This window comes from Antechinus flavipes, chromosome 4 (genome assembly GCF_016432865.1).
Source record: "Antechinus flavipes isolate AdamAnt ecotype Samford, QLD, Australia chromosome 4, AdamAnt_v2, whole genome shotgun sequence".
NCBI classification, from domain to species: domain Eukaryota; kingdom Metazoa; phylum Chordata; class Mammalia; order Dasyuromorphia; family Dasyuridae; genus Antechinus; species Antechinus flavipes.
The window spans coordinates 89,991,375-90,019,121 of NC_067401.1; the positions used below are offsets into that span (position 1 = coordinate 89,991,375).

At 32.4% G+C, this 27,747-nt stretch overlaps 1 protein-coding gene across 2 annotated transcripts in view; it reads right to left on the reverse strand.

Annotated features, from left to right (window-relative positions):
- Window positions 1–27,747, reverse strand: part of FMN2 (formin 2) — a 446,111-nt gene that overhangs the window by 195,777 nt on the left and 222,587 nt on the right. For both annotated transcript variants that reach the window (XM_051993530.1, XM_051993529.1), the window contains exon 8: window positions 7,696–7,757. In XM_051993530.1, coding sequence (XP_051849490.1) covers window positions 7,696–7,757 — 62 coding nt within the window. The remainder of the gene's footprint in view (window positions 1–7,695; window positions 7,758–27,747) is intronic.

Consider the following 27,747-nt stretch of genomic DNA (forward strand, 5'->3'; position numbering starts at 1 on the left):
AGCCTCTGCTCTAGCTGGCCAGAATACACTGATTTTGAAAACTGTGAATATAGACAGTCAAAATGAAATGCAAATCACCTATTCAGTAGTCCTCAAAATGCTTCATGTCCTGACATTAAAATCTTAGCATCTTGGAAGTGCACAACAGTCACTAAAAATCACTCTATCCTATTTTAAGCCTTCTTTCAATATCTGCTTGTCATAATCTTTTATGTATAGTATTTCTTTTGAGTAAATAAATGCCTGTCCCAGTTCAGATTTAAACTGTACATTGAAGACCTTTATTTCCCCTATATTTCATCACAAAAAAGAATTCTTAACCCAGAAAATCAGAGATCTGTGTTTATTGAACATAATATTACATATTTTATATGCTTCTGTGTGCTATATAACTAATATGTTTGACAGATTCACCTCTCTATTTCTTTACCAGTAACAAATTTGATGATTATGACTTTGTGAGAATACATTTTATAGAACGCTGGGTTTCTGCTTTTTTCATTTTAAAAATGACTTTTCTTTTAGATTGCTGATATTTTGTCATTGCAGATAAATTTAATCATTATTTTTCTAGCCTCCCCCCAAACAATGCTTTCTTTGATTGTTTTGTCATTGAATAAGTAAATTTATTGAAGCAGTGGTTCTTAATTGAGAGATAGATGATCGTGGGTGATTCAAAATCTCATTGGGTTTCATTTTCATCAATTCATAAAATGAGTATAATTATACTATCTAATTCCATATTTGTTTTAACACAAACATTATAAGTATAAATGTGAGTAATTTTTATCATTATTAATTATTCAACTTTTATTCACTGAGAATCTATTAAATGTTTAACAGAATTCTAGGTACCATGTGGTATCTTTTGCATAATATCAAAGTTCTCTACTACATGGGTCATATATTCCCACCGTTAGGAAATATTGTAGGTATCAAGGATATTTTTGTGTAATTAAGCAATCCTCAAAGAAGTAGGCAGTGTAAGAGAAACCATTCTCTGCCTATCAAGTCAAGATTTTGGTCGCCTATCCACAGATTCATAATTAGGAATGTTCAAGCTGAAAGTCCATGCTGGAATGACTCAGGAACTATTCCTGGAGAGTATAATGGTTTAAATGGAAGGATGAAATAGAGTTTGTTAGGAACAGGAGAATGATACTACTATCTTAATAGTAATCACAACTTACTGCATCTTGTTCATAAATTTTCTACTGATGGGTGTTTGCAAGAACCTTTTGTGTACTAATGAAACTGTGAGAACAAGCTATAATAGAAAGTATCTATCTATTCATGAGAATACTGTAATCTCTAAATCTATTACCCAGCCTACTATATTTATGATCTTTAAAGGAAGTAAATCTAAATTTCTCTCTCAGAAGTATCTTTTTTTTTCAATTTTTAAAACATTTTAATTTAAAGTTTTGGATTTTAAATTCTATACTTTTCTCTCTCTCCTTTCCCTTGCCTGAAATGGTAAATAATCAGATGTAGGTTTCATATGAGTAATTATGTACAGCATTTCCATATTAGTCATTTTGTACAAAAAGACTCAAATAAAGAAGAAGAAAATGAAGGAAAGAAAGCATTCAATAAATTTCAGTTTTGTTTTGATTTTTTCTGGAGACAGATAGTATGCTTTATTGTAAGTCCTTTGGGATTGTCTTGGACCATTATATTGCTGAGAATAGCTAAGTATTCACAGTTCTTCACTGAACAATATTGCTATAACTGTGTACAACATTCTCTTGGTAGTATTCACTTCCATATGCATCAGTTCATGTAAGTCTTTGCAGTTTTTTTTTTTTTTTCTGAAATAGTCCTGCTTATCATTTCTTATGGCACAATGAAATTCCATTACTATCAAATACAACAACTTGTTTAACCATTCCGCAATTGATAGAATTTCTAATTGTTGGATTTCCAATTATTAGCCACCACAAAAAGAGCTGCTATAAATATTTTTGTGCAAACAGGTCCTTCTGCCTTTTTTGAATGGTTTTGGAATATAGATCTAGCAGTGGTTTTGCTGGATGAAAGGGTATATACAGCCTTGTAACCCTTCGGGCAAAGTTCCAAATTGCTCTTCAGAATGATTTGATCAGTTTGCAACTCCACAAACAATGCATTATTGAGTTTTCCCACATTCTCTCCAACATGCAACATTTTCCTTTTTTTTTTTTTTTTTTTTGTCATTTTAGCCAATCTGATAGCTATTAGGTGGTAATCATAATTGTTTTAATTCGCATTTCTCTAATCAATAGCAATTTGGAGCATTTTAAAAATATGACTACAGATAGTTTTAAAAATCAAAATTATCTATTTTACATTTTGTAATGCTCTCTATATCTTAATTCTTCTCAGTCAGTACCAAACTATTTTGATAATTACTGCTTTATAACACAATTTGATAACTATTAGGGTTAGTTCACTTTTTTTTGCATTTTTTTTTTTACTGATTCTCTTGATATTCTTGAATTTTTGTACTTTCAGATGAATTTCATTATTACTTTTTCTAGTTCTATAAAATAATTTTTGATAGTTTTAATGACAAAGCACTGAATAAGTAAATTTATTCAGGAAGAACAGTCATTTTTATCATATTGGCTTGGCAAATGCATGAGCAATTAATATTTTCTGATTGTTTAGGTCTGACTTTATTTGTATGAAAAGTGATTTCTAGTTTTATTCATATCGTTCCTAGGCTCATCTTGGCAGATAGACTACTAAGTATTTTATATTGTTTAAAGTTGTTTTATATTTAATTTCTTTTTCAATTTCTTGCTGCTGCACTTTGTTGGTAATATATAGAAATGCTGAGGATTTGTGGGGGTTTGTTTTGTCTCATAACTTTGCTAAAATGCTAATAATTTCAAGTAGATTCTCAATTGACTCTAAGTTTACCATCATGTCATCTTCAAAGAGTGATAGTTTTGTTTCCTCATTGCTTATTCTAATTCCTTTAATTCCTTTTTCTCTTATTGCTATAGCTAATATTTCTAGTAAAATATAAAATTATAGAGGTTATAATGAATATCCTTGCTTCATCCCTGATTTTACTGAGAAGATATTCAGTTTATCCCCATCAAAGATAATTCTTGGTTATGTTTTTAGATAAATAAATAAATGTATTAGATAAATATTTATCATTTTAAGGTAATTTCCTTTTTTTCCTCCTCTCTTGAATATTTTTAGTAAGAATAGGTGTTTATTTTGACTGAGATTTTTTTCTGAATATGTTGAAACAATCATATTTCTTTTTGTTTTGTTATTGATTTGGTCAATTGTGCTGTTAGTTTTCCTAATGTTGAATCAGTCCTTCATTCCTGGTATAAATACCTTTTGGTCATAGAATGTGATTCCTGTGACATAGTGATATAATCTCTGGGCTAGTATTTTAATTAAAAATTTTACAACAATGTACATTAGGAAAATTAGTCTATAACTTTCTCAGTTTGGTACTTTCTAATTTCAGTATCAGCATGATATTTGAGTTATAAAAGGAATTTTGCAGTACTCTATTTTTCCACATAGTTTATATAGTATTGGGATTTATTGTTTATTTGTTTTATAGGATTTGTTTGTGAATTCAACTCCTCCTGGGAATTTTTTTTCTTAGAAAATTCATTAAGACTTGTTCAATGCCTTTTCTAAAATTGGGTTAAGTATTTTATTTCTTCTTTTGTTAAACTGGCATATATATAAATTTCACTTTGATTGTCAGATTTATTGGCATAATTGGGCAAAAAAGTTCCTAATAAAATAATCTTAATTTCCTCTTCATTTGGGAGAATTCACCTCTTTCATTTTTGACACTAACAATTTGGTTTTTTCTTTTCTATTTAAAATCAAATTATCCAATGGCTTGTTTAGTTTATCTTGCTTTTTTCAAAAAAAAAATTTAGTTTTATTTATTAGTTCACTGGTTTTCTTACTTTCAGTTTTATTAATCTTTTTTTTTATTTTCAAGATTTCCAATATGTATTTAATTGGGCATTTTATTTTTTCCTTTTTCCTAGTTTTTTTAGTTGCATACAAAATATGTTGGTTTGATTTTTTCTATTTTATTTATGTAAGCAATTAGAAATATAAAATTTCCCCTAAATACTACTTTTACTGCATGTCATAAATTTTGGTATATTGTCTCATTGTTATCATTTTTTTAATTAAAAAAAAAACAAACAAACAAGTGATAGTTTCTATGATATGTTCTTTGAATCACTTGTTTGTTGAGGATTAGATTATTTAATTTCCAATTAATTTTAATTTCTCTTTTCTCTGTCTGTTATTAAATGCATTTTTATTGAATTATGTTCTGGAAAGGATGCATTTATTATTTTTATTTTTCTACATTTAGTTGTGATATTTTTATATCCTAATATATGGGCAATTTTGGGGTAGGTGCCATATACTATTAAGAAAAATGTGTGTATGTATATATGTATTTCAATTCTCATCCAATTTCCCCAAGAGATTTATTATGTCAAACTGTTCCTCATTCCTTATTCATCTCCTTAACTTCTTTCTTGTGTTTTGGTTAGATTTATCTAGTTCTAAGAAAGCAAAGCTGAAGTCCCTCATTAGTATAGTTTTATTATCTAGTTCCTTCTGTAAGTCATTCAACTTCTTTAAAATTTTAGATGCTATATCATTTGTTGCACATAGATTTAGTATTGAAAAGACTTTATTGTTTATATCTTTTAGCTTCCTTCTTTATCTCTTTAAGTTCCTTTTGGCTTTGTCTTTATCTGAGATTATGATTGTTATCCTTCTTTTCTTTGTTTCAGCTGCAGCATAAAAAAATTCTGCTCTATCCTCTTACCTTTACCCTATGGGCATCTCTGTGCTTCAAATGTGTTCCTTTAAAACAACATATAGGATTCTGGCTTTTAATCCATTCTGTTATAGACTTCCATTTTATGGGTGAGTTCATTCCATTCACATTTCTAGTTATGATTTCTAACTATATAATTCCCTCCATGCTATTTTTCACTTGTTTGGCTCCTTCTCTTCTCCCCCACCCTATGTCTCCTCACAAGTGTTTAACTTTTGATTACTGTCTTCCCCAATATGCCCTTCTTTTTATCAGTCTGTCCCCTCCCCCCCACTTCATCTATTATCCCTGTCCCTTTTTACTGGCTGATTGAGTAAGATTTCTATATCCAACCGAGTGTGTATATTATTCCCTCATTGAGCCAATTTTCATGAAAATAAGGTTTAAACTTTTCCCTCCCCATCCCTATCTCCCCCTTAATTATAATAGTTCTTTGTTGTCTCTTTTATGTGGGATAATTTATTCCATTCAATCTCTCCCCTCTTTCTTTCCATGCAATATTCTTTTTCACCCCTTTATTTTTTGAGGAAGGCATCATCCTATCAAAGTCACCTAAAATCCACACCTTCTCTCTATATATGTTCCTTCTATTTGTTCTTATGGTAATGAAATTATTAAGAATTACAAATAGCTTGTTATATAAAAATATAAACAGTTAAACCTTGAATTTCTTATTTTTTTTCCTCTATCTTGTTTCTTTTAAAAATTTTTTCATGTTTATGTTTATTTTGGAAGCCATTTTGTTTTAATCAGCTTTGGTTTTTTAATTAGAAATGTTTAGAAGTCCTCTATTTCATTAAATATCTATTTTCCCCCGAAAGATTATATTCAATTTTGTTACATAGGTGATTCTTTATTGTAATGCTAACTCCTTTATCTTCTGGTATATCATATTCTGAGAACTCTAATTCTTTAAGGTGAAAGCTTTTAAATTCTGTGTAATCCTAACTGTAGCCCCATAATATTTGAATTGTTTCTTTTTGGCAGCTTTAAATATTTTCTCTCTGATCTGTGAATTCTAGAATTTGGTAACCATGTTCCTGGGAGTTTTTATTTTAGGATCTCTTTTTGGTGGTGATGAGTATATATTTTTTCAATTTCCATTTTGCCTTTTGGCTCTAATATATCAGATGTTGTCCAAGCTTCCCACCCCCTTTTTCCTTCTCCTTTTTCTTTCTTTCTTTTCTTTTTATCATAACTCTAAGGTGGTCCAATAATTCTCATATTATCTCTACTGGATTTATTTTCTAAGTCAGTTGTTTTTCTCCAATGAAAAATTATGATTTCCTTCCTTTTTAAAACTTTTTTTTTGATTTTGTTTGATCATATCTTGATGTTTTATAGAATCATTAGTTTCACTTGTTCAATTCTAATTTTTAAGAAATTATTTTTTTTTTCAGTGAGCTGTTGTATTTCCGTTTCCATTTGGCCATTTCTAGTTTTTTTTTTTTTTTTGTTTTTTGTTTTTTTTTTTTTTAGGGAATAACTTAACTTGGTAAATTTTTGCATATCCTTCCATATTCCATTAACTTTTCTTTTTTTTTTTTCTTATTCTTTTACATTACTCCCATTTCTTCTCCCAATTTTTGTCCTGCTTCTGTAATTTTCTTTTCATAGTCCTTTTAAAGCTTTGCAAGGGATTCTTTTGGGGCTTGAGATCACATTATATTTTTCTTTGAGATTACAGTTTTAGCTGTTTTGATCTTATTGTCCTCTTTTAAATTTATGTCTTGATCCTAGCCTATCACCATAGCAACATTTTATAAACAAGCTTTTTTTTTTCTTTTTTTGCAACTTGTTTTAGTGTAAGAACTAGGCTGTAGTCCTGCAATGCTCCAAGCTTTTTGTGCTAGGATTCTAGGTCTTATTGCTAACTTGTAATGAATTTCTAAGCTTATCAGTTTGCCTTCTCAGGAGGGTAGGCTTCCCTTCTGTCTTGTACTGGAGGTGAGATCTTTCTTTTGGATTCTCCCAAATGTGGTACTTTGCTTCTGGGGTTCTATAGTAACAGAGTCATTCTGGTGGCTGGCCTTGGAAGAGGGATCTTGTTGCTGATGTACCTCAGAGGTAGGGCCTTATTACTAGGTTGCAATGGAAATGGGGTCCTCTCTGCCATATTCGAGGTTTTTGCTGGAGTTCTAGTTTTGTTTTGTTTTGTTTTGTTTTGTTTTGTTTGGCTATTGGTGGAACCTCTTAGTGGCTTGGGCTTGACTTGGGCTCTGGTACTTTGCTGCCTTACACAGAATGCTCACTTGCCTAGGAGGCTCCTGGCTTGCAGGAAAGTTAGGTCTCACTGGTGGATTGCCCCTGGCTTGGAACCTTACTGCAGACTGCCTGCTGGGAAGACTGGATGTTGCTATTCCTTTTGGACTTCGATTCCCATTTACTCAGTGAGACTTACTCTTATCAGGTTGATAAACTATTTCTCTGTTCCTAGACCAGTTCTTAAATGGTCTTGTAGTTGCTTGGCAACAGGAAGAAGGATGAGGGAGTAGGGACTTCAGAGGATTCCTTACTCATTCTACCATCGTGGCCTTGAAATCCTTTAATTTTTAAACAGGGTAGCAAACTTCATTTAAAAAATAGAGATTAATATATACATATATTTAAGAGATGTTACATTTGCATATTTGCTCACTTTCCTATTGTATACATACACACACTATATATATTTCATGCATGTATATACATCTATATCTATAGAGATAATCTATATAAAAAGATTGGGATAGATGGAGAGAGAAACAAATGGAGAAAGAGAAGGAAGAAGACAATGGGAAGAGAAAAAGAAAGAGACTCTGTATGTCTGTGTGTGTCTGTGTGTCTGTGTCTGTGTATTCACACTTCTTTCTACTACTCACATTTTCATACAGGGCTTGAAGGGTCTCCAGATCAACCACAGAGTTATCCAAATTCACAACAGCTATTTAAAAAAAAAAGGCAGAAAAAGAAGTAATAGTTAGTGACCACAATGATTATGAGCTAATTATGAAAAGTAGCTTGACCATTCAACTATACAGAGCAAAATGGCTTCATAAATCTGTAGCCACTAACTTTCAAATTTTAGTTCAAATGATCCCACCAGTTCTGGGTCTAAAACCGAAAGTCAATATTCTTATGGATATAGATATCATGATTAAAAAAAAAAAAAAACTCTTTTTTATGGCAGATAATTTACACCATTCTACTTCTCCCTTTCCCTTTCTCCCAAAACATATTTCTACCATCCATTAATTTCATCATTTTTAGATATCTCTTCATATTCAAATCATACCCATGTCTTTTGCCTATATCTATATCTATAACTAATCTACATTTATCCTTCTACCTCCCATAATAATGAGAAAGTTCTAATGACTTAAAAGTATCACTGTCCCATGTAGGAATACAAACAGATAAATCTTTTTAAGTCCCTTATGATACCACTTTCCTGAGTGCCTCCTTATGGTTCTCTAGAATTTGGTATTTAAAAATCAAAATTTCCATTAGCTGTGGACTTTTCAACACAAGTGCTTAAAAATCCTCTATTTCATTGAACATTCACTTTTCCTCTGAAGGATTATACTCAGTTTTGCTGGGTAGGTCTTTCGTGGTGTAATCCAAGCTCCACTGAGGGCCAGGAGATCATTATATACTTCAACAACAATACTATATGAAGATCAATTATGATGGACATGGCCCTCTTCAACAATGACATGAACCAAATCAATTCCAATGGAGCAGTAATGAACTGAACCAGCTATATCCAGAGAAAGAACTCTGGTCGATGACTAAGAACCATTATATTGAATTCCCAATCCCTATATTTTTGCCTGCTGGCATTTTGGATTTCCTACACAGGCTAATTGCACAATATTTCAGAGTCTGATTCTTTTTGTACAGCAAAATAATGGTTTGGTCATGTATACTTATTTTGTATTTAATTTATACTTTAATATATTTAACATATAATGGTCATCCTGCCATCTAGGGGAGGGGGTAGGGGAAAGGAGGGGAAAAATTTGAACAAAAGGTTTGGCAATTGTCAATGCTGTAAAATTACCCATGCATATAACTTGTAAATAAAAAGCTATTAAATAAATAAAAATAAACATGCCCACACACACACACAAAATCCAAGCTCCACTACTCTCCAGAATATCATATTCCAAGTTTTTCATTTCTTTAATATAGAAGCTGCTAAATCTTATTTTATCCTGATTGTAGCTCCCCTAATAATGAATTGTTTCTTTTTGAATGCTTGCAATATTTTCTCCTTGACAAGGAGTTCCAGAATTTGGCTATAATATTCCTTGGGAGATTCATTTTAGGATCTCTTTCAGGAAGTGATTGCTTGATTTTTTCAATTTCTATTTTGCCTTCTGATACTAGAATATCTGTTGATTTTTTAATAATTTTTTTGAAAGATGATGTGTAGGTTTTTTTTTTTTAAATCATGACTTTCAGGTAGAGCAATATATTTTAAAATTATCTCTTCAGAACTATTTTCTAGATCGGTTGTTTTTTCCAATAAGATATTTCACAATTTTCCTATTTAATTTTTGGTATTGCTTTAATGTATATTGATTTAACTTTCATTTGCTCAATTCTAATTTTTAAGGAATTATTTTCCTCAGTGAGTTTTTGTACCTCCTTTTCCATTTGACCAATTTTGCTTTTTAATGCATCCTTTTCCTCTTTACCTTTTTCTATTTCCTTTTGCACCATTCTCAATTATTTTCCTGTTTTTTTATTTTTTCTCTCTTACTTGACTTTCAAAATCCTTTTTGACCTCTTCCATGGCCCAAGTTCAATTCTTATTTTTCTTGGAAACTTTGACTTCATTATCTTCTTCTGAGTGTGTGTTTTGACCTTCCTTGTCACCATAGTAACTTTCTATGGCCAGAAACTTTTTTTTTTTTTTTTTTTTTTTTGCTGTCTGCTCATTTTCGTAGACTATTACTCAGCTTTTAATTGTTTGATAAAGTAGGATTCTGTTTCCAGGGTGGTAGGTGTACTGTACCTAGATGGTTTCAGAGATCCTTCTAAAGAGACATGATCACAAGAATTTTTTTCTGTCCTAGAATTGTTAGGAGTGTTCCTGTCTCATTATTGCTGTAAAATCTAGTATGCTGGAGCAATAGAGTCTTGCTTAATTGGTGCTGAGGCTAGTGCTAGTGCTGGGGCTGGGGCTGGGACTGGTGCTGGGGCTGGGGCTATTGCTATGATTGGGGTGAGGGCCAGGGCTACACTGGTGCTTTCTGCGGTGGGACTGTGCACTAGACTCCTACCCTAGTTCCACAGATCTTTTCTGTGGACCTTCTAAGTTGTCTTTGGCTGGATAATGTTCTACTCTGTCTTTTAGGATGTTTTGATGCTCTAAATTTTTTAGTCATTATCAAAAAGAATTTGGAGCAGTTTAAGGGAGATTTGGGCAAGTTCCTTCCTTTACTTCCACCTTATTTATAACAGTCTAGTATTCCAATTTATCTGTAATAGTTAAATATATAATTCATGGAAATAGGGCAAACTAGTCCAAATGCAAGCTTTGTGCCAAGGGGAAAACTTGTTTGAAATTAAAGTTTTCCTAGAACAAATCCACAAAGTTTAATAGTCACAAGTTTTCTTTATGTATCCTCAAAATCAATGCTGCCCAACTCAAGTAGAAATGGTGATACTAAAGTGTACATAATGATTCTTTTCAGTTGCATATTGACTAAGAAAACTGAATATTAATATTATCTGTGATCTATTATTTTAAAATTTATTTTGTTAAATATTCCCCAGTTAATTTGGTTAGAAGTACATTATGGAGAGATACTAGAATTTAATGCCTCTGCCCTATATCATAATTATTCTTCTAACCCCTCAAAAGTTTAAAATACAAATGCAACATCATCTTATGGACACTGAGAACATATGTAGAATGCATATAGGAGGCAGAATAGCTAAAAGGATGAATGAGGAATATAAGCAAAATAATTTAGCAGTTCTATATTGATGTATCGGGTATGTCCCTGGTACATCAGCAAGACATATACCAAGGAAAACATGATCCTTCTGTTCTCATGATAGACCCATTTTAATTTCTAGAGAATATCAAAACTCAGGTCTTCTCTTTCCCTAACTGATGCCTTGGAGTACCAATTCAGCTCTGCATTGTGTTTTTTTTTTTTTTTCCTTGAGTCCTTGGTCACCTTTTCATATTAGTGATTATACTCTGCTGAGGTCTGGCCTCAGTCTTGGACTACTTATATCATCTGCCACTTACACTCGCATATACAGGCTGCTGAACAAATTTAGAAAATCATTGCCTATACATTATATGACTTCAATTGGGCCCTCCCTACTTCCAAGAAATTCTTCTATACTACCCTTATCAACTCACTATCACAGTCTCCATAGTGACTTTTCAAAACCTTTTCATGCCTTCTCAAATCTCCCATGATTCTCCCTTTCCCCACCCTTGTAGCTGAGAACTTTGTCTCATGTTTTACAGATTCACAACATAGGTGTTATCCTTGACTCAAAATCTCCCAAGCCTCTATATCCAATCTTTTGCCAAAGGTTGTTCATTTAAAATTTACATATTAATATGTCCCCCCTCCCTTTTTTCCCCCATTGATACTGCTACCACCCTAGCACAGGGACTCATCACTTCACATTTAGATTACTGCAATAGCTTGCTGATTGTTCTGCCTGCCACAAGTCTCTCTCTAGTCCAGTTACCCAACCTCCACTAAGCCACCAAAGTACTTTTTCTAAGGTGCAGGTCCAACAATGTTACCCTCCCATACTAAATTAATTCCAAAGGCTCACTATTACCTTCAGGATCATCTATAAAATCTTCTGTATGACATTCAAAGTGTTTCATAATATCTTATACCTCCATTCACACATAATCTTTGATCCAATGGCACTAGCCTCTTTAAGCTTCCATGAACAAGAAAGACACTATCTCTCAAGTCCAGATATTTGATTTCTCTGCTTGTCTCCCATTCCCAGAAAGTTCTCCTTCTCCATTTCTACCTCTTGGCTTTCCTGGCTTCCTTCAAGTAAACCCCAGCTAAAAATCCACAGAAAGTATTTCCTACTAATTTCTGTACCTTCCCCCTGTTATATATTTCCTACATATATAGATTTGTCTATATGTATATAGGATGTCTATACATGGTTAATTGTCTCTCCCATTAGATTGTTAGCTCCTCTAGGGCAGCGACTGTTTTTCCTTTTCTATTTATCTCCAGAATTTAGCAAAGAATCTGGTATATAGTACCAATAGGTACTTAATAAATATTAATTTGATTATTATTTAAAAAAAAAAAAAAAACCTTCCCAGGTCTTTGCTCTTCATCTGTAAAATTGAGACATTTTTCTGTGCAGTAAACATACAAGAATTATAGCTTAACAGAGATGTACAGATGGGTAATTATTATTCACACACAGCATTTATATATCATTTTGCCATTTGCAAAGTGATCACATAAACTATGAAATTTCATCCCCATAATAACTATTCTATAAGAGAGTCTGGTCTTAGATAATCAGTGTCATATTTTGAATGATGAAAACAAGTCTCAGGAATATTAAATAGAGGGTATTTAGCTTGTAATCATTGGAGTAAGGACTTATAGCTTTCTACAGCAAGTTTTCTATACCAAGTCCAGGAGTGCTTTCTTATTTTTTTCCCTATCTCCACAATGAGTTTCATTCACTTGAACTGAGAATTGGAATATTAGAACATTCCATGGGGACCCATGCCTAAGATTGCTCAGTTTTATTTAACACTGAGATTTAATATAAATTCCTGGCTTGGTTACTACTTTGCTATGTAACCATTAAATTTCACGTTTTGCCTTTGTCTCAATTTCCTTCCTTATAAAAGAAGGAAAATAGTATTCACATCTCCTGGGGTGTGACACAATTAGCTTAGTATGGAATTATAGCCAAATCTGTTTCAGTTAGTTCAAAATAGATGTCATGTTTTGTATTCATTTCGATATATTTATTTACTAAATACACATTTAGGCACAGACATAATCTTAGAACAAAATGATAAATGTAAGAACTGGACAGGAAATCAGTGCTGTAATGTATAATTATGATTACTTCATTCACTGTAAATCATGGCCCTTTAATAGTCAACTAAGTGATAATGTGAATGCAATTAAAGATTAGAGGATAAATAGTTTTCACTCATCCTTCTCCCCGCCTCCACTCCCCCTCCCACACATACATTGTTCCAGTGCCTTCATAAATACCATCGTATCTGGGACTCCTCACAGTTCTAAACTGTCTATTCCTAATAAGTCTATAGTTTTAGCTACATTCCCGTAATATACATAAAAGAAGTCTTACTCCTAATTTCACTAAAGTATCTCTTTTATTTTTATGTGATTGGGTTTGAGAATCAAGAAGATGTTAAGAGGAAGCACAAGGACTTTTAATAAGAATAGAAGGATATCCATTTATTTGTATTACTGCTAACTTTTGAGAATAAAAATTAAGTAGATGTTAATGATCTTAATATGTGCATTTGGCTACTTTTTATATGACAGTTAATGATTTTATGCCATCACATTAATTTAAAACTAAGAAAATGATAAGAATAAATTGGAATCTAGTTAGCTAGTTGTGTCATCTTTGGTAAGTTATTTTAGCACTTTTTCACATTACTCATTTACATTTACATTACTCATCTTATAAAAGAGAACAATCATGGTGCATTCCCTCCCTTCCCCCTCCCCCCATTATATACATATACCTACAAACACCCACACTCACATATATAATGCATATATGTAAATATATATGCATCATATGTGTGTGTGTGTATGTGTGTGTGTGTATACTACAGAGGGATCACTTTAGAAAGTAAATAATTAAAATGGAAGTGGATGCTTATAAAATTATTTTGATTTGGTTTATAAAGAGATAGAATTTGAAGTCAATGGAAATATATCAGCTACATGCTAGAGAAAAGGGGTCATGAAAAAGAAAGGGAACAAGCTGGGAATGCCAGATAGAAAATAGTTACATGGTTATTTATTTGTTTCTGACAAATAAGAATTAAATGATAAAACATTGATTGCATTTTCTTGTCTTTAATATTTTGGTACATTTAAAGTTGATTAAAAGTGTAAACTAATTTGGCTAAACTCGTTGAATTCCATTGCCTTTTCAATAAATTACTTTGCTACTAAGTTTGAAGTGGAAAATCATACTTTAGAATATCTAGAATTCAATTAGTTTTAATCAAATTGAAGTTTTAAAATTATAATTATATTCCAAAAATTAGAAAAACTTACAAAACACCAGTAAAATTATTTTTCTTATTCTCAAGGTGTATCTATATTACTTATACAGAAGAAAAGTGATATCATAAAAATCTAGATCAGAAGAGAAACCTGGGATATTTGTTCTGTAATTGATGATTGTGCAAAAAGTTTCACACACGTATGGCCCATAGACATCAGTATTATATTTTTTGTACACTGGATCTTTGCTTTTATCTTGTTTTCAGAATCCATTTGCTTTAGCACCAAGGAATATGGCACATGATTCCTAGTCTGACTTCCTACAATGTTAGAATCACCCAAGGATTAGCTGGAAAGCCTTGTAATACTTCTGTTTGAATATTTTATGAGATAAGAAAATGTCTATCTGTAAGCTTTCAACAGAAAAGCTATGTGAAAAGGAAAGGATCATATTTTAAAAGCCTATTTTAAAACAAACTTGTCCAAGAAAAAGCATTAAATTTCAATTATACAAAGGGATCACAAACTCACACTTGGAAATACTGAACAATTTTTTAGCTAGCCAGAGAAACTTATTTTACTTATGAAATTTAATAGATGATGATGATTTTTAAGAATATCATTTTTTTATTTATGAAGGCAGTTTTATTCTCATTATAAAAGTTAAAAACTTCTCACAAATTAGATTTATCCAGAGACAAAAAAGGGATATCTACAAAATTTCCTCAGCCTAGGAGGTCCTTCAAGCAGAGATTAGATAATAGTCAATCTATCACAGGCTGTGATAGAGGGGGCTTCCTGTGGAATTACTAATTAGATTACATGATTTTCCAGTTGTTTTCCAACTCTGAGGTTCTGAATTCTGGATTTCAATAGGGTCAAGTAAATCTCAATAAATACTTAACATAAAATCACCCCATATAGAGCTTGAGGGGTTTTGGGGATCATTGTGAGTTTGTTGCATTCTTTTTTAAAAGGTGAAAAAACTATGTTGTGCTCCACATTCAGTCTCAACAGTACTCTTTCTGGATGCAGATGGCTCTCTCCATCACAATTTAGTCTGTTTGGAACTGGACTGAATCCCCTTATTATTGAAAAGAGCCACGTCCATCACAATTGATCGTCACATAATCTTGTTATTACTGTGTACAATGTTCTGTTGTTTCTGCTCATTTCACTTAGCATCAGTTCATGTGAGTCTCCTCAGGCTTAAGAGTATCTTTAAAAAAATACATCATTGTTAGATATAGTCCTTGATGCTAATTTCTATTTGAATCTTCTTGCTTAGTATTTTTATGTGGTTGGCTGTATAATCTATAAATATTTGATCTCCTTCACAGTGGTCTCATTCCTTAATTCCCTCCTAACAACTTGATAATAAAATAGAGCAAGCTTGATAATGAGAAACAGAGTGAAGAGAGGCAGATAATGTCAGCCTGATATTTGATTCATGTTTCATGATCTTAATATCATGGATTTTGTTATTCCCACTAACTTACTCTTTCTTGAATGGCTAAATGATTCACCTTTGGCCAAGGATTTCACAAAAGCTTGTAAAACCATTACCATAACTTGATTGCATTATGAGGCAAGATAATTATAAGTATGTGTTCATGAAAGATTTAATTTCAGAAATAATTGATACATGGTTTCAAGAATTATGTCAGGGGTGTCACACTATCAAAAGCTTATTTCAATAAAAGTCCTGTGTAGAGAACATTATTGAGATCTAGTAAAATGATACGTTTTATGTAAGTTTTTAATAAGTCATATTTGAGAAAGTACCAATAAATCCTCACAATCTTTCATGTGGAGATAAATAATAGAATTATAGCATGTTAAGAGTTAGAAGAAAATTCTGGGTTCAGGTATTCTCCTTTCTCATGCCCAAATCTCACCTGAGCTTTCAGAAAAAGGATTACAGTTCCTTCTATGTAGTGGTCATCCACCTTCTATTACAATAACTTCTGAGGCAGCCCATTCCATTTTTTTAAGAGGTTAGACTTGAATACTTTGTTGAAATGCAATTTTTGTTAACTGCTAGGCACTATTAGTCAAGTATTTATAAAGCACCTGTTAAGTACTATTCACTACATTAAGCATTGGAAATACAAAGAAAAGCAAACAAACAAAAACCAAAAAACCAAAACATCAACAACAACAACAAAAACACATCCTTGCTTTCAAGGCATCCACAGTCTTGGAAGGAGAAGGGAGAATAAAACCTGTAAATAGCCATATACAAACAGTATATATAGAAAATAAACTGGAGATAAATTCAGGAACAAATCCTAAAGATTAAAAAGTTCTGCAATCTGGGAAAGGCTTTTTGTACAAGATGATGCCCTCTTGTCTCTGAAAGTTTAAAAATTGTTGTTTGTTTTAAGCCGGATCACTGATTTCATCAATCCAAGTTTCTCTATAAATATGAATTATCAATAGTTCTACAACATAAAATTATAGAATTCAAGTTGGTAGGGAACTTTAAAGGCAGTTAAGCCAATTCCTTCTGATGGGGGGAATCCTGAAACTGTCCTCTGACTTTGGGGGAGAAGCCAAGGGTGAACTCCTGAGAAACTCTCCTCTGGGAGAGGCCCACCTCAGAGAATCAAGACAAAGTGACTTCATTCTGTTATCTTGATGGGACTAGTTGAACCCTCTATTGAGCTGAAAATTAGTGCAGGACCACTCCTACTTAGCTTGAACTTTAATGGTCTCATTCTACTGGAAATATAGGCCTGGGGGCAGTAATTTTATTCAATTAAAACTTCAGTCTCAGATATCCTATTAAAGGGCAATTTAAAACTCATTTCTTTGCAGAGGCCCAAAGCAGGACCATGCCTGATCAAGGAACCTCTCTTCTTGGCACAGCTGCCTGTCAGGACCCCTGCCTGCTGTGAAGACATTCTTTTTTCATTGTTAACACCTTAGTTTACTTCTCTGCCAGGATCTTGCCACTGAGGAAGTCAGTCTCTTAGCAAAGTTGACTTCTGCAGTACCAATAAAACTTTCTTGTTGCCATTAATATTTTGGGTTTATGAATTCTTTCACATTGAACCTGCACCAGCCAGAAAGGATTCTCACACCTCAACTCTCTGCACTAAACACAATACATCTAAATACATCACTTCATTTCAGAAATGGGGAAAGAAGTATAAGATGTTGTAACAACATAAATGGCAGGGTCAGAATTCAAATCCAGAACCTCTGATATTTGGCCTGGCTCCATTTCAACTGATCAAAACTACTAGTTATATAGAACTCTGAAAAGCAAAGACATTCCATCAGGATAACATAAGTTGGAAATGTCAGAAATAGGATTAACCAAAGTCCAGACCTCAATCTACTTCCTTTAGTATTATCCCCATAATATTTACTGCATTTGGCCATATCTCTCCATTCACATAAATTCAGATGTAATTCCGGCTCTTATTACCTCTTGCTTCATAATGACAACAAACTTCTAAATGCTATTTCTAATTCCGGTTCTCACTTTTTCTATCCAGTATGCTAACAGCTATCAAAATAAACATCTTAAAACATTGTATAATCTTGACACTGAGCTGCTTAAAATATTATGGCTCTCTACTGCCTCTAAGAAAACATCCTCTGTCTGAATGAGTTCTTAATGCTTTATGTTTAACATAACTTTTCCACCTCATTTGTTTTATCCCCCTTAAACAACTCTGTTATCACTAACTGGCATATTGTTGAACTCAGTACTTTAATTTCTGTCTCTGTCTCTTTGTAGAGGTTGTCCTTTTGCCAGAAATGCACTTTTTTTTTTCTTCACCATGGCCTCTGAATCCTTAGCATTAAGTACTTAAAATTGTGTGTTACATAAAAAAAGAATAATTCTGTTATTGAGGGACCTTGAGATTTAGCCCCAGGACAACCACAGAGGGGAAGGAGTCAAGAAGTGAGTGACAAGAAGAAAAAAGATTGAAAACACCAAAAATTTCCAGGAAATATAGAAAATCAAAAAGAGAGAGAGAGAGAGAAAGAGAGAGAGAGAGAAAGAAGTCAACAGAAGGAAATATCACCTTGAAAAGTAACAAATTTAGGCATCTAACTTTTAATAAATATGGAAAAATAAAGGAAAATGATTCCAACTTTTTATGAGACAGTGGACTTGTGGAATTTGAGGTGAATATGAAACTAATTTTTTTTTCCTGAGTAATTTAAAGGAGAAATCAGAAGTATGAAGGCAGAATCCAGTGACATCATGTCTACAGATGTGTTGAGGCAGAAGACACCCTAACAATATTAGGGACTCCAAGTTAAGGGGCAAAGGTTTATTTATAATGTTTACAGCAGGGTAAGTTCTCAAGGAATTTAGCAGAGCCAGAAGCAAGAAGAAAAACAAAGCTCAGGTACAAGTTATTGATATGCTAATTTTATTGCTTAGAGGTAAAATTGAGAAGTGGTTGGGGTAAGGTTGCACCCAATAGTGAATTTTATTGAGGTGGAGCAGTTTCCATTATTGAATTCTATGGCTTTCTGACCAACTGAGTGTTTTCTGATAGCCAGGATTTTTGTGGCACTCCTAAAGTCTGATAGCCTTAAGGTTTCTCAGAAAGTGCTACATTTCCCTAAGACTTACACCTTAACTACTGAATGTTTCTTTTTTTGTGGAACTTCATTACAATATGAGAGAGTACATAGAAACAAAGGAGTGGGGCTGGAAGATAGAAAGGAGTAAATTATGCATGTGTCAAATGGAGGGGAAGATGACTTCTGTAGTCTCAGAAGGGAAAAAAAAAATCCTATAATGGAATTGGGGGATAATAGTAGTCCTCCTGGGACAACCAAAGAAGATTCTGAATGAAAAGATTCCAGGACATAAGTTTGACCCATGAGAAGTGTAAACATTTTCAGGCTAGCTCCCCTGAAATAGTAAGCAGTGAACATTAGAGCTAGCCGTGTAGGGAAGTAGCCCAGGAACCAATCACAGGAATTTTCATCTCAGACAATGTGAGGAGTCCATGATCTGAATGAGAGAAGATTAAGGAAACCTCTGCTGATAAAAGACATCAGGACCAATGGTGTTTTGAGATGCAACTCTGAGTGAGAAGAAACCAGCATATCCTGGTGAATGCAGAAGGAATGGGACAGGATCCTACTGGCTTACTGGAAGGTAGAGTTCTTGGTTTCTGACTCCAAGCCGAAGGAAAGAACTGAAAGAAGACCTAAAGCCAGAAGCACCATCCTTCACAGCCCAGGATCAGGTAGCAATAATAGACTGTTGTAAATTTATATTTTAAAAATTAGCAGGCAAAAGAGAAAGAACCCAGTCATACACATTTACCATGGGATTAGAAAAGACCAGGGTTTATCTTCAAGAAGGATATTGCAGCAAAATAAGTTTCTCCTGCCCCAAAGAGTAACATCATACTCTGCCACCCCCCAAAAAAAAAAATCATAGAAAAGCTCAAAAAAGGCTGAAAAATCAAATGAAAGAGATTGAGGAAAAAAATTAAAAATTTTTTAAAAAGCAATCCAAGAAAAATAAAACTAAGTGGAAAAGAGGATCTACAATCTTAACAAGGAAAATGATTCATTAACAATTAAAACTAGGCAAGGAGAAGCAAATACAATTATAAGAGACCAAGAGATAATAAAGCAAAACATAATGAATTAAAATATCAAACATCTTATTTAAAAAACAATTGATTTAGAATATAGATCAAGTTGAGAAAGCATAAGAATAATTGGACTACCTGATAACTATGATTAAATATATACAATAATAAAAGAAATAATTAAAGATATTTGTCCCAAAATGTTAGAACAAGAGAAGAAAGCAAAAATTGAAAATATACACTAATCCTCTACCTGAAAGAAATCCAAGAAATAAAGGTTAGAGGGATATTATAGCTAAATTCCAAACCCCCAGGTCAAGGAGAAAATATTCCAAGTAACAAAAACAACAATGGCAAAGTAATTCAAATATGATAGAGCCACAATTAGAATCATAGAAGACATAGCAGTGGTTACATTAAAAGACCATAAGTCTTCAAATAAAATATATTGAAGGACAAAAGAACTGGGATTGTAGGTGAAAATATAACACCCAGAAAAATTAAGCATAATCTTGCATGAAAGAAGATGTAAATTAAATGAATTTTCATACTTTCAGGATTTTATTGCAAAAAGATTTGAACTTAATACAAAATTTGACATAGAAGATCCAAGAGATAAACATCAAAGGCTAATTACAAGGTACTCAATAAGAATAAACTGTTAACTTTTAATACATGGAAATGTAAACCATATTTCTAAGATTGTCATTAATAATTGAATAGTTTGAAAGAAAGATTGGCATAGAACTGAATATGATGTGATTACAAAAAGCAAAACCATGTAGGGAAAGGTAAAAAGAGTAATTATTTAATAAAAATGAGGTACAAAAGGAAGAGCTGACAGAAAGGAATTAGATAGGAGAAGAGGGCTAGTAGTTTTGGAATCCTATTCTCAACCAGGAAAGTGTTAAAATGGAAATTGTGTGTGTGTGTGTGTGTGTGTGTGTGTGTGTGTGTGTGTGTGTGTAGGGTGTGTGTAGTGTGTGTGTATGTGTGTGTGTGTGTGTGTGTGTGTGTGTATGTGTGTTTTTTAATTCTGAAAGTAAGAGACTAACAGGATAGCGAGTGAGAAGAGAACAAAGGAGGGATTTTTAGAGGGAACTCTAAACACATCAGATCTAAGTTAAAGAAAGAACAACATATATAATTAGAAGGGAACAAAAGTCTTCTAAATTTAAAAAGAAATAAGGTGAGGGAATAGGATGGAGGAGCTATAAAATAGTATGTAGACGAACAGGAATGGGATAGAGGAAACAAGATATATTTTAGAAAGCTATAAAAATCTTTCTAAATTCAGATAGAAACAAGAATGCAAGTGGAAAGGGTGGGATTCTTGGAGAAAGGGCTAAGTTAAGTAACAGAAAGGTAAGGCCCAGGAGGAAATAAAATAAAAAAGTCAGGAAAGATATGTACAAACAATAAAGAACAGGAGTAGAATTTATTAGGTAAAAAATATCAAGAGTAGTAATCATGATCTCAAAGTTAAATCTAAAATAGATTTAAGCAAAAGAGAAAAATAGGACAACTACATCATATGTCAGCCATATCAATCAATATTATTTCAGATTATTTAAAATATCTAGTATTAGAACAGAATATTGCTGTGGTGTAGGAAATGATGAGTTGGTGGTTTTAGAAAAAACATGGAAAGATTTGTACTTATGAAGGAAGATGTTAACCACCTTTAGAGAAACAGAGGACAAACACGCATAATATGGTCTTACATAGATGCATATGAATTTATATGTTTGTGTGTATATTTATATACACAGATATAGGTATATTTATACAAGTTTTTATGATTATAGATATCTATTTATAGGTGTGTGTACTGTATGTATATCTATCTATGTATATACATGTTACAAATATGCATATTTTTCTATACTCATACATGTTATATAATATAATATGTATTCAATGATTATTTATTGCCTTTTGGGGGAAGGAGAAGAGAAGAGGAAATGAATAAAGTAAAAATTGCACAGCAGAAAACAAAACAAACTATAAGAATGCAAAAAAAAACCAAAACAAAACAAACAAACAAACAAACAAAAAAAAAAAAAAACCAACCCATGGACAGCTCTGAACATAATATGCAATATTATACAGACTTTTTTGAAATGGAAATGTATTGCCTCATATTTTGCTTCCTATGTTCTGCTGTGCATATGGCAATGTATTTTTCTTTTTTTTTCTATTTTGTAATTCAATTTTAAATAAAGAAATAAATTTTTAAAAAGTTTATTTGTAGTTAGTTTTGATCTCTCTTTAATTAGACTTTGTGTTATCTTACTACAAAGTTAGCTTTTTAATGAAGAAAAAATGGCTACCAGTTTTGTATTGTTTTTAAGTCTTCAAGTAAGATTAAATAATTTGAAGGAAGAGGACCACATTCTAGCTAATGAAACAAAGCATTACATAAACATAACATGGCAGAAAAAAAAAATTGGCATTAATTGGCCTGGTTAAAATATTAGTTAACATTAATTGGCCAATGTCAATGTTAGAGATTAATTTTAACTTCTGAGTGATAAAGGTCTTTGAGACCTTTTAATCCCTAGGTTGAGTATGGTGCATGTGTCCAAGAAAATTGTAACACACTGCTGAACTAATTCATTACAACTCAACCAAATGTACACACTATCCTCCCATCTTGCCTATTTCTTATGTAGTTTCTATTCCAGCTGAGATAATCTAACTAGACAACAGATTTTTTTGTTCTTGTCTGCTTCTATGAATGTCTATTTTAAATGTTTCTCTACTTCCTTATACTCATCAGTTTATTCCTTTTGACCTCTTTAAAAATATGGTGCAGGGCAACTAGGTGGCAACCAGCCTTGAAGTCAGGAGGACCTGAATTCAAATTTGACCTTAGACAATGAACACTTTTTAGCTGTGTAACCCTGGGCAAGTCATTTAACCCCAATTGCTTTAGGGGGAAAAAATGGCACAAAACTTTTTTGAGAATTCTTATACAACTAATAATAAAATTCTTTAATTAGCAATCTTTCAGCACTAAACTTTTATATTTGTTATGTAAATATTTTTGCTTGTTTTATGTGTGTATTCTTTCTTCCAAACTAGATAATAATTTTTTTTTTAAAGACAGGAAATATGTTTCCACTTCATCCACATCATTCATAACACTGATAGAATTCTCCAGTCAATAGGCACTCAATAAAAGTTGCTGAATGCCAAAGTAGTCAACAATCATACAGACAGACACACTATAGTATATAAATGAAAACCTTTATTTGGGGTTTAAAATGACAAATATATCTCCTGCCAGCACATCATTCCTCTTCTACATCTATTGAGTATTTATAACTTTATAAACAACTTGAAATATTTGCAATTTCAATCTTTATATGGGTCTTCCTTCTCTACAAATAAAGAAATGCTCTGAATTTCTTCACATCAGAATAATTTTAGAGAATGCTGGCTCCTTTTTAAAAATATGTAGTAAAAAGACCATAGGCCTGACATTAAGGACACCAAATTCTTGTGGTAATTCTGCCACTACCTAGCTATTTGGTTGGGGCAATTTATTTATTCTCTCTGAACCCTAGTTGTTGTTGTTGTTGCTATTTTGTTTATTCGTGCGTTGTTGGTTTTTTGTCTCACTCTGGCCAATACAAAGGGATTTTTGGACAAGATGATCTCTAACAATCTCCCTCAAATTAATGCTAACATTCTGCAAGTCTGGTATAATTGTATGCTAATAATTTCCTGTATTACAACTCAAATAATTAATTTCAATTTGTGAATGTTAAGTGCATATACATATCCTTCAGTTTATGAAATCCATTTTTATTTTAACAGACCTCAGCAGTAATCCCAATTATTTCAGTGTAGTAGAATTTTGATGCAATATAATATAAGAAACTATATCCTAAATCTTCTAGAATAAAAAAGAAGAAAGAAGTTAAATTTTAAAATCACTGGATGATTTAGCAAATAAAAAGAAGTAAAGGAAATCTAGTATAAGAATTATGGAAACATCATTCTTGAATCTCCCCTTCCCTTAAATTTTAAGTTCTTTTTTTTTTTTTCTTGCTGTAGTAAATAATATGGATGTTTAGGTTAGAATGACTGATTTATGAAGGCATGAAGAAAAATTCAGTTTAACAATGTTATTAATAACCTACTATACACAAGGAATATAGATATTGAATACAGACAAAATGACAAGTAGTCTCTTCAAGGAATTTTTATTATTCTTGATTAAGGAAAAGAGTAATTGACTCTTTGTCAAATACAAACAAGGCTTTACTGATAGTTTAACTGTGTTGTTTTTTAAATTAGATAAAGTCATTTCTATGGAGAGAAAATGAAGATTATCATTGGTATTGGGTTAATGCCTTTATAATTTATACTAGAAAATATCTGAGGTTCTTTTCAGCTAAATAATTTAATGATTCTGTAATTATCATTTGTATAAAATTCATTGTAAACATCTCAATAAAGCACTGTTTCCATGGGCAAGCAATAGTGATAGAGCATTATCATTATTAACAATGATTGTTATAGTCACTATAATGGTATTTAACTGATAAAATTTCCTATAAGATTAGTTGTAATATTAATTTGACAAGAGTAGTTGTTTTCCTGGAAATGTTTACACCATAAGCAGACCCCTGGGCTGGAGATGAAAAAATAGTACTGGGAGTAGATTGTTCCCTCTACAGAAAGTTTGACAGAGAAGAAGTTCTTAACCTTTTGTGCATCTTAGATCCACATGGCAGTCTGATAAAACTATTGGACCTCTTCTCAGAATGTTTTTAAAAGCATAAAATAGAACATATAGGATTGCCAAAAAAAATTTTGGTTGTTTTCCTTCATTCTCCAAGAAGCTGATCAGACCAATATGAACTAAGAATACTCTGCCATAGGTCAGAACCTAGGGACAAATTATCCCTAGAAACGTTTGGTGTGACTTTTCTAACTTTTCACATCTTACATTTCTTCTAAGATAATTCAGTTCTGCTTGCTTACAGAGCACAATAGCTTCTGTGATGAGAGTACACCATGTTGGGCAGTCCTGTGCCAGGATTTCCCATGTCACACAATCATTTCTAAAGTTCTTAAGAGAGATCTTGAAGATGGTATTGTATTGCTTTTTCTGGTCATTTTTTGAGCCTTTGCCCTATGTGAATTCTCTATAAAATAATCTTTTTGACAAGTAAACATTTGGCATTCAAACAATGTAGCCAGCCCAATGGAGTTGTGTTCTCTGTAGTACAGGTGGCAATTTAGTTCAAGAAAGGACTTCAGTGTCTGGCATCTTATCCTGTCAGTTAAATCAGTCAGAATCTTCCTAAAACAATTCAAATGGAAATGATTCAGTTTCCCAGCATGGTGCTGGTATGCTATCCAAGTTTTATAGGCATATGGCCATGAGATCAGCACAATGGCTCTATGGACCTTCAGTTTGGTGGTGAGTTTTATACCTAAAACTTCTCCCATATTTTATTTTGGAGCCCTCAAAATACTGAGATAGCTCTAGCAGTGCGTGTGTCAATCCCATCATCAATGTGGACATTCCTGGAAACTATACTTCCAAAGTAAGTGAACTTAGACACAGCTTTCAAAACTATTTGCTATAACTGATGGATCTACATATGAATGATATAGTGTTAGTTGATGGGATACATATATTTTCTTGGTGTTGTTAGGCCAATACATATGCATACACACACACACACACACACACACACACACACACACACACATACACACACACACACACAAATATGCATATATGTTAAAATCTGCCAAAATATTTTAAATTACAAATTTGTGCTATAGCAATATAACTAGTCAGCTTTAATAACTTCAGTTATTTCAAAGTAGTGATGTATATAAACATTTTGATATAATTGCAACAAAAATAATATGATATGAAAATATCTAAGTTCTTTTGGTGTCAGTCGCAAATACTGCTAATGTTACTGTAATTTGTAATCTATATTCATAATTGAAAGAAATATTAACACTACATCAGAGATTGGTTAAAAAAATAAATAAAGACATTTTCCCCCTATGTAAGTTGAGAGGCCCTCTGAAATCCATTAACTTAGAGGAAGGCACATAGTTGGAAGACAGTCATATAGCAAAGAGCTGACACTTGTTCTACATGGGAATTATTAAAACTTTCCCCTCATTTTGGCCTTCCTATTACCCAAATTGCTTGGCCTCAACCATTACTAACAATGGTAAAAAGACCATTTTATTTTATTTTTTTATTTTTGGTGTGTGTTTGTTTTTTATAAGCATGTTTAAAGAATGCTGAATATTTGCCATTGCTAGCCTTCTTTAAGATAGACCCACCCTGTCTTTGCATCCTATTTCACCAGGACTCATCTAGACAAACTTTTCTTCTAGACAAACTGGTTTATTAATTGTCTTCAAATGTATTTATCATATTTCTACCTCTAACCTTTGGTTTATTTTTCATATTTCTGAAAAAAAAACTACTTCATGGTCATCAGAAAAATAAGCAACTTTTAGATGAAGAAGAGATTTTGTGTTTTTATGGCACTTTTGGCTATTGTTAGTTAGCACAGTGCTCTGGACATATTAGTTGGGAAATATTTATTGACTAATAAGAATAGATTATATCTGTCAATGGGGTAGAAAATTATCTGAGGAAGTATGTGTTATACAGCTGATTTCATCTTCCAGAATGATGATTTTCTGGGCTTCATGAAATTTAAGAGCAAAGTCAAGTAGGACATTATCGTGTGAATTCCCTAAATGCCTTCCTTAAACAGAGGGTATGGAAGGAGTGCCCATATGTCTACCATCTACTCTTTCCAACTAGAGGAAAGGCAGGGACTACTGAAGAGGGATGAGTTTAATTGATGATTTCATTTTATAAAATGATGAGTTTCTGGAGTTCATGAAATCCAGAAATATAGCCTGGTGGGAACAGAAGATAACACTGTTAACTCATCTCGGTTAACAATGACAGTAGCTAGCTATAAGACAGACTGATCACCCTTATTCACACACATGAAAAAAAGCAGTAATATATTAAAGGATGAAAGACAACTAAATATTAGCAGACACTGGAAAAAAAAATGATCTGAACAAAGAGTGATAAAGCAGCCCAGTTCTATTGGTAATAACAATGAATTAAGAGCTTGAAGGAGAATTTTCCACAGTAAAGGGCCTCTTTCCTTGAGCTGCAATTTGTTGTGGAAGCAAATGGCCAATTGTTACTAGTTTAAAACCTTCCAAAAGTAAGGAAATAAAAGAGTGAGATGGGTAAAAGTTTCTCAAAAATGTAGCTCTGAAATTTTTAGTTGAAAGTCAATAAAGCGTGGAAATCTTTGGTTAAGGAATGTCACTGTGCAATTTGGTCACAATAGAGAACTATTTTATAAAATGAAATACTGCCTTCCTTTATAATGAGATACTGATGGAAGTTAATCCTCACCTAAAAATCTGCACACCTGTGAATTTGCTTAATTTTTTTTAAATCCTAGAACTTTATTGCACAATAAACTTTTGCTTAATAATTCATCATCTTTTTTTAAAAAAAGTTTGTTTCAATCGACGATTTCTATCAAATAACTTATGCTGAAACCCAACAAAGACTTGGTACCACATTCATCTTAGTTTCACATTCTAGAGTTTGAATTCAATATGAAAGCAAAGACTGCATTCCCTTTAAATTCAAATAAGTATGCACACATAAATGCAAACACATATGCTTGCTACAATTTTTTCTTTGGATATTAAGGCATATTACCAAGCTTATTCCCATGATATAAATATGCATAATGTTTTAAAAATTATTTTGGAATACATAAAGAATTGAAAAAATCAGAGCTCCTTCAAAATGTCAAGGATCAGTGATTTCCTTGGTAAATTCTCATTAAAAGAAGGGATGGGTTTTCTCTCATTTCTAGAACCTTCTTTTGACCTTAGCTGTTAACTCATTTGTATATTTCTATGACGAACTGTATGCTTGTCAAGGAAGAATTAGTCTTACTAAATTATGGAAAGTTAATCATTTGAGTGTCTGGAGGGTGATGAATTCTTTGGCAACAGCCAATGTTTGTTGAGTGATTTCAACATGCATCAT